The sequence below is a fragment of the Malus domestica genome, chromosome 11 (assembly GCF_042453785.1).
Source record: "Malus domestica chromosome 11, GDT2T_hap1".
In the NCBI taxonomy this organism is placed as follows: domain Eukaryota; kingdom Viridiplantae; phylum Streptophyta; class Magnoliopsida; order Rosales; family Rosaceae; genus Malus; species Malus domestica.
Genome location: NC_091671.1, coordinates 39745787 through 39753457, shown reverse-complemented (window position 1 = coordinate 39753457; position 7671 = coordinate 39745787). Strand labels below are relative to the sequence as shown.

The window sequence follows — 7671 nt, the reverse complement described above, 5'->3', positions numbered from 1 at the left end:
GGATAAGTAAGTAAATGGATAGGGATAGGGAAGCAAACATAAGATGCACGTGATTCACCCAGATTGGCTACATCCACAGAGTAGAGGAGTTCTCATTAATTGTGAAGAGTTTACACAAGTACATAGGTTCAAGCTCTCCTTTAGTGAGTACTAGTAAATGATTTAGTACAAATGACATTCGGAAATATTGTGAGAGAATGATCTTTATTTATAAAAGAGAGTTTCTAGTTTCATTCTGACATTGACATGTGTCGTGTTGTGATTGGCTTCTGATGTTAACACGTGTCGCGCTATGATTGGCTTCTGATGTCGACACGTGTCGCGTTATGATTGGCCTCCTGGTTGGAGGGAAACTCTTCTGGGTCCTTGACGGTATAACATTGACCGGTGCTCAGTAGTTTCGAGATTGGTCAAGTATGGTACAAACAAGTTTTTTACTCAAATAAAACCGATTAACTAGATTCCACATCAGCAAATTCATTAATTATATTTAACTTTACACATTTAAAAATTTTCGATGCCCAAAACACCCCTATTTGAATGTTTGATGGACACAATTAGTTCCATATAGATTGTAAGGGAGAATTAATGATTTTACGAAAATAATAAATAATAAATTTATTGCCCAATATATAATAACAACAAAACATACCTAATATATGTAATAATACATGCTTAGTTAAGTCAACAAATTATATTTTACATATAAATGTAGGTAAATTATTTCACACACATATATATAACAAAAAAAAAAACATGCATGGTATACGTAAAAATTCATGCAAAATAATTTACCTACGAAAAATGTTATTTGATTCAGTGCACCTACTATTCGAATTTTAAAATGTTAGATTGCTTAAAAAAAGCAAAATAATTTCCCCACTATATGTAAAATACATGCAAAATAATTTACCTACATAATAAAGCAAACCCAATGTATGCAAAATACATGCAAAATAATGTACCTACATAAAAAAATATTATTATTTTATTCAATACTATTTTACCTATTATTCTGTACATATAATAATAAAATGTGCCCAATATATATGATGATACATACAAAATATATGTTATTTGCTCATCATAAATTTACATATAGGTAAATTAATTAGTATAATATGTTTGATCATATTGTAGTACTGTGCAAACATACGTACATATATATATATATATATATATATATTGAGCTTGTGATAGTACTATACACATTGGAACGTATATATGTATATATATATATGTGTGTGTGTGTGTGTGTGTGTGTGTTAGGGGTAATAATATGCAATAAATTATTTGTTCATTGTAATTAAGGTGAGTAATAATATTTATTGATTTATTTTGAATGTTGTGGTACAAGTTGTAAATATTTTGTATTAATAGGTCAATTACTTTCCTACATGGCAATCACTTTTAAATTTGGGTTTTATTTGAATGTTTATAATTAGGTGGGTTTTTATATGGGAAATAAGAGTTACAATGGTCTAATCTAAAAAACTCTTATTATTATTACTATTGAACCAAAAGGTAAACAGAAGATGAAGAGACTGCATTTTAATCAAGCTCGATAGCTCGATCAAGAATTCTTATCACAATCCTCAGGGGTAAATTTTAGTTGCCTCCCATTAAGATCATATATGAATCTGTAATTCGCTTGCTGCAACGATCCTATAATAGTACGAACATCATTCGGCATGATCGCCAAACACATAACCTCATTCCCGGGCGTATCACCGTCCAACTCAATAAATCCGTCCTCGTGTGCGATCTCAAGGTTAGCATTATTTTCAAAGTGAAAGGTAATAGGAGGCAGGTCCTCGAACCCCAAAGGTGGCGGCGGCGACCATTTATAGCACAAGTCGAGCTTAAGGTCAGAAGGACTGGGAGCCCTGATGAAGTCATGAATCTTCGAAAAATAACTCTCCAAGAACGCAATCACTGCATCATAAGCAAGCCTAATGAGAGAAGTAAATGTACTGCCATTGTCCATAACACAGCCACCTTCTTGACCCTGCTTGCGTATAGCAAACACCGATGGATCGATTTGAAGCCTTTGTTCATCCACGCTTATGCCCTGCAAATTGACGTAGTAATAGGGTATGTCTTGAAGGAGGACTAGTGGTGTGACACTGCCGCTGCCTGGTGGCGGTTGGGGGATGTCCGCACCAAATCGGAGATACGTTGTAGTGTGCAAATCACGACAGAGGCAGAATGAAAATGCTCCTTGAATAAGATTGGAAATTTGGACTGGAAACGAATTGGGAGTATATCCCAAACCCAAAACTCCCGAAACCTCCCAATCATATTGTGTGTTTTTTGCATCATATGCACAGCCGAACACTATGCCTTCAATGGGCTCCGTCTGCCCGCTGGTTGACAAAAAATGGAAAGTTTCTCCTGCAAGCAACCAATCAAGCAAAATCTTATCAAGGGTCGGAAAATGCAAAAATATTTATACATATAAGAATCAGTAATGCTCTTTTAGAGACACAAAAATGGCATATTTGTTAATAGATACTCTAAAAGCATATGTTATGTAAAAAATAATGGACAGAGATCCTCTTCAAATCTCATTTTCCGGAGCCCAAGGACTAGACAATGCAGATCACTCAAATTGAATCCGATAGTCTCCATTAACTCATTCCACTGATCACCTCACACAAACCAAGGGCTCCGATTTCTTTTTCACACAAACCAAGACCTGTATTTCCTAGTCCTTAAGCTCCGGACACTAAGGTCTAAAGAGGATTCAAATTAGAAAATAATATTCATTCAAACACACAAATTGACCTCTATTAGAGAATGTCATCAACTGTGTTAGCTTTGTGTGTCTAAATAGCTTACTCTGTAAAAGGGTTTGTATCTTAAATCGTTAAAAGTAGACAATCACTCTTGCACCGAGGTCCCAACATGTTATTTGTATAAAAAGAAGAACGTAATAAAAAATTAATATTGCGAGAAGATTATCATGCCTGCGAGAATGGTACGGATGGCGGAGCTGCTCAGGTACGTAATGTCTTGGGAGCAGAAATCCCCGACGCATTGGCCTGGTTTGCAAAGGGGATGCCGACCGCAAGGGAGAGGCTTATAAGATTTGGACTGGCTGTTAGGGTAAGGGGGTGCCTTGGTATGAAAGCATTCGTTTGGAGGCTTTTGACAATCCTCACAGAGATTCCATAAGAGGCTGCTCCCGGTGTCGATGTACAAGTAGAACGATTTGAATGGATCCGCAGGAAAAGCCTCATCGAAAGTGCCAAGGCCAACTTGTATAGTGTAAGTTGCAATAAGCTGAAATTGGAGCTTCGGACGGATCAAATCGTTGGTCATCGTTTGATTTGTATTAATATATGTGTTGAGGGCCGATGAAATGGTAAAATCGAGGTGTTGAGCTCGGGCAGCGGATTGGTTTACGAGTCTCCGAATTTTTTCCGTATAAGAAATATTGCCAGGATAGAGAGGTGATGCTGGTGAATGAATGTGTATGAGTCCCATGGTCAAGCCATAGGGTTTGGCTTCAGTAGTAGTAGTAGTAGTACTAGAGTCACCCCAAACTGAGAACAGCAAGAAGCTAGTAGATAGGAAGCTGCAAACAACATCACGAACTGCTTTCATTATCTGCGTCATGGGATTTTGATTAGGGAGAACTTGGTAGAAGGCTTAATATATTTTGTCTGCAACTCCAAAGCTGCTTAAATAGTATACGAATATCTAATAGCCATGGTTGGTAGGCTGCATATTTGTTAGGTTTCTTAAAACTTTTTTTGAAGGAAAAATTATATACTTCTCCATATGAGCAGTTTTTTTCCTTTAATTGCTTAAATTTCCTTATTAGGGTTTATCAAATAAAGAAATATAACGTACTTTTCCATATTAGCATAGCAATTAATTACCCTGCATAGTTTTTCCTTTTCTGGAATTACAGATGATGCATGCATGTCTTTGAAAAGATGCATGTATTGCAATACTGGTTTTGAGTTACATGTATATTGGTTGGTAAGACGCTTTATATGGAAAAATGAGGGTTTTTTTCCATAAGAGCAGTTTTGCCTTGCTTAAATTTTCTTATCAGACAATTATCACCCAAAGGAATATATATATTATTCAAGGATACTCGCTTGTGACACACGTTTATGTGGAACCCATTCTATAATGTATTTCAACGATTCAACTATCTATCTTTTTTGTCTTCCCTCAAGGATCATATTTACCAAAAATCACCCAAATTCAAAATCATATGACCATTGGATTAAACTTAATGTTTTTTTGCAGAACCGTATTCGACCATTTTCTTTATTACAAATGAATGTCTTAATGTTTTGAATTTGTCTATTTGTTTTCAAGGACGATCTATGAATGATGTGCTAAAATATAAATGTTTCATATCATTAAAATACATTACAAAGTAGCCTTTTAAAAGCATGTATCCCCAAATCTTAACCCACACACACACCTTTATACAAAGGGATCCCCATTTTTTTTAATGGAGATTAGGTGTGGGGCCCACTCCACATCGAATTTCAACGATCCGAACCATCTATTTTGTAAGTCTCGATTCATAGATCATCGTTACAAAAAATCAATTTAATCCGAAACCATTTGCCTATTTAATTATCAAGGTCAAATTTCATTGTTTCTTATATAACAAAGTATTTGTTCATTTCTTTGAACACAATTAGATGTCTTAAATATTTCCGATTTGGCTAATATTTTGCAAGGATGATCTATGAGGTACAACTTGAAAAATAGACTGTTCAGATAGTTAAAGTTCGATGTAGTGTGGACCCCACAATTAATCCCTATTTTTATAAAAAATTGGGGATCCATTTCCTTAGAGGCTTCCTACACACACACACACACACATACATATATATAGCGGAATGCATATATGTGCAATGAGGCAAATGACGAACCATGCACGTCTCTAGTACATACCAAAGTGGCTTAGAAGTATTAATCAAAGGATAAACAACAGAAAACATTGAACTCAATATTTAAATTTTGTTTTTGTAAATTTATGAAAACTGCTAGCTAAGAATAGCAATATTATTGGTTTAGTGATTTTTATCAAATTGGAAGATGTCCCATATTTGAATCCCCCTCTTCAGCCATATCAAAATAAAATATAAAAAAAATTCTACTAAGAGAGTATGAGCAAGGGCGGAGCCAGCCAGTGGCTGCCCTGAAATCTAGCAGACCCCAAATGTGAAAAGATGATTTTAGTGTTAGAAAAAATATGTATTATGGAATATTAAGTCTAATGTTGCACAAAACAAAAATCTAGCCTACCGTTAGCACTTAAAATTTCGCTCCATAAAAGAGACTCGTGAAACGAAAGAAATCAAGATCCAAATTTCGAACCAGGAAAATTTCGTTCTATACTACAAGGAAAATAAATTAGCCCGCATACCCAATATAAATCCTAGCTACAACCTTGAGCAAGAGGGGTTTCTGTTTCCTTTTCCCACTCTGGTATGATTCATGACATAGTTATTAATCACATATTGCTTAGAGAAATTGAAGATTAAGCCTTGTAGGTATTTTCCAGCTTCATCATATTTGTCGGTTTTAATTTACCCAGAAGAAACCTTTCGTTCTTTTTATGGTCTCTTACTCGTACCAATATATTACTTGCAAGTAAACTTCTTATCTTCTAAGAAAAAATAGTTAATTGCTTTCTTGAGTAATTTTTTTTTTTCTAAGTGGAGATCGATTAGGCGAGAAAGATATACAATAACTTGATTCTTCGTACACTACCAAAAAATAGATGTTTAGGGAGGAATTGTTTCGTCACTTGAAGTCCTCATTTCGTCCGCGGAATGTTTTTACCAAGAAGATGGAGCTCCTCACAAGATTCTCGTTGTAGCACCCTCAGGAAAAGTCTACAGTGCCGACACTGGTGAAGCTTTTCGTTCTTAAAAGCCTTCAAAGCGCCAGTGAAAGCAATTTCCTCGCCGTATGATAGAAAACACAAGAAAATTGAAATTTATACAACAAAAAGGTTATTTCCTCGCTATATAGTAATTGTTTCAACCATATCAAAATAATAGGAATTTATTTACGAAGTTAAAATCCTATATAGTTTTAATTAGACTTTGCAGAGTATATTAATATATATATAAGATAATATATAGATGATATACAGTTATACACACACGATAGTTCTAAAAGACTGCATTTTCTAACAAATTAAAAACATGACAAACAGAAAGACGTACACTTTCTAACCTCTACGCTGCAAGAGGCCCCTTCTGTTGTATTTATAGTTTGTTTCAGGGCCACTGCGGATGCACTAGATTACAAAGAAAATCCAGAAAGACCAACCAAAAAAGGAAAAGTGTAAGAGAAGTGTATTGGTATAAGTTAAATACCCACATACATGCATATATTTATATGGTTATATATGATTATGAAAACTTATCATTGGGCTCGTTTGATATTTACTTCGTTTTGAAGACAAAAATATAGAGAAAACAAGGGATGAAGAATGAAAATAAATCTTGATAGCGAAAACACAACTGAAAATAGGTTTTGGTTCTTATTTTGTGTGCTTTTCTTTGTTCAAATATTATCTCTCACATCGTCTTTTTTCTTTATTTTTCCGAAGATTCTGTAAAACCAAAAACTAAAATTGAAATAATTTTAAACGTTGTCTTAACATATATAGCAGTATAAGAATTATGAATGAAATATAAAGTAAGCCCTTATCTGAACAAGAAAGAAACCTAACAAGTTAAGTGGACATGCATTGCATGGCTGCTAAAAAAGGTTTATGTGAAAATAAAAACAAATAAACAGAGTAATTAGCAGACGTTGCAAAGTCGTATCTGGCATGCACTACGCTGCGCATAACACAATTCAAGAAATTGTGCTGGTTTTTCAACATTTGAAGGGTCAATATTAAATCAAGCCGCAAATTCTCTCTTTTCAATGTGGAAATTTAATTACCTAATTAAAGTTGCCATTCCATTATAAGCACGATTAAAGATTAAAGATATAGCTTTTGCAGATAAAATCTTAACTGGCATATGGCAAGACTCACATTATTGGGTTAAATAAGTTGCCAACTTCTCACATGATGCGTTAAAAAAAAGTAGCACACACGACAATAATATCAAAGTTTTGGATTTCATTTTATGATAGATTAATAGTGTGATAGTTCGCAACCGATACGTTACTATTATTCAATAGCTTGTTTTTACATGAATAGATGACATGATTGATATTTTATTAAAGACAAATACTTATTTCACTATAGCAAGATTAATAAAAGAAGCTTCCATGGCACAAGGATGTTACCATGGTGTTATTATGTGACAATGGAGGAAATCTTGACAGTAGTATCTCCAGCGTAAGTCAGCTTCTCTCATTTTGCAACTATGATATAGTATTGTACTCAAAAAAGGAAAAAAAAAAACTATGATATAGTATTAATAACTTATAACATCACGTAGCAATGTGGCTGTCACACCAAAACTACAATCAAGACGTGTAAAATGGATACTTATTATGTCAGTGAATTGGAGCTGTAACATCCCACATCGCCTAGGGGAGTGGATCCTATAAGCCTTATATGTATATTCTCATCTCTACCCAGCATGAGGCTTTTTGGGCTTCGGGTTTCGTAGGAACTCTGAAGTTAAGCGAGTTCGAGCGAGAGCAATCCTATGATGGGCA

General features: G+C 34.6%; 1 protein-coding gene across 1 annotated transcript; it reads right to left on the bottom strand.

Annotated features, from left to right (window-relative positions):
* Positions 1-1573: 1573 nt before the first annotated feature.
* On the bottom strand, positions 1574-3324 carry LOC103449247 (aspartic proteinase nepenthesin-1-like). Its single transcript, XM_008388534.2, has 2 exons — positions 2970-3324; positions 1574-2394 (listed from the first exon to the last, which is right to left on the bottom strand). The coding sequence occupies exons 1-2, from the start codon at positions 3322-3324 to the stop codon at positions 1574-1576; spliced, it is 1176 nt and encodes a 391-aa protein (XP_008386756.2).
* Between the last annotated feature and the right edge of the window lie 4347 nt (positions 3325-7671).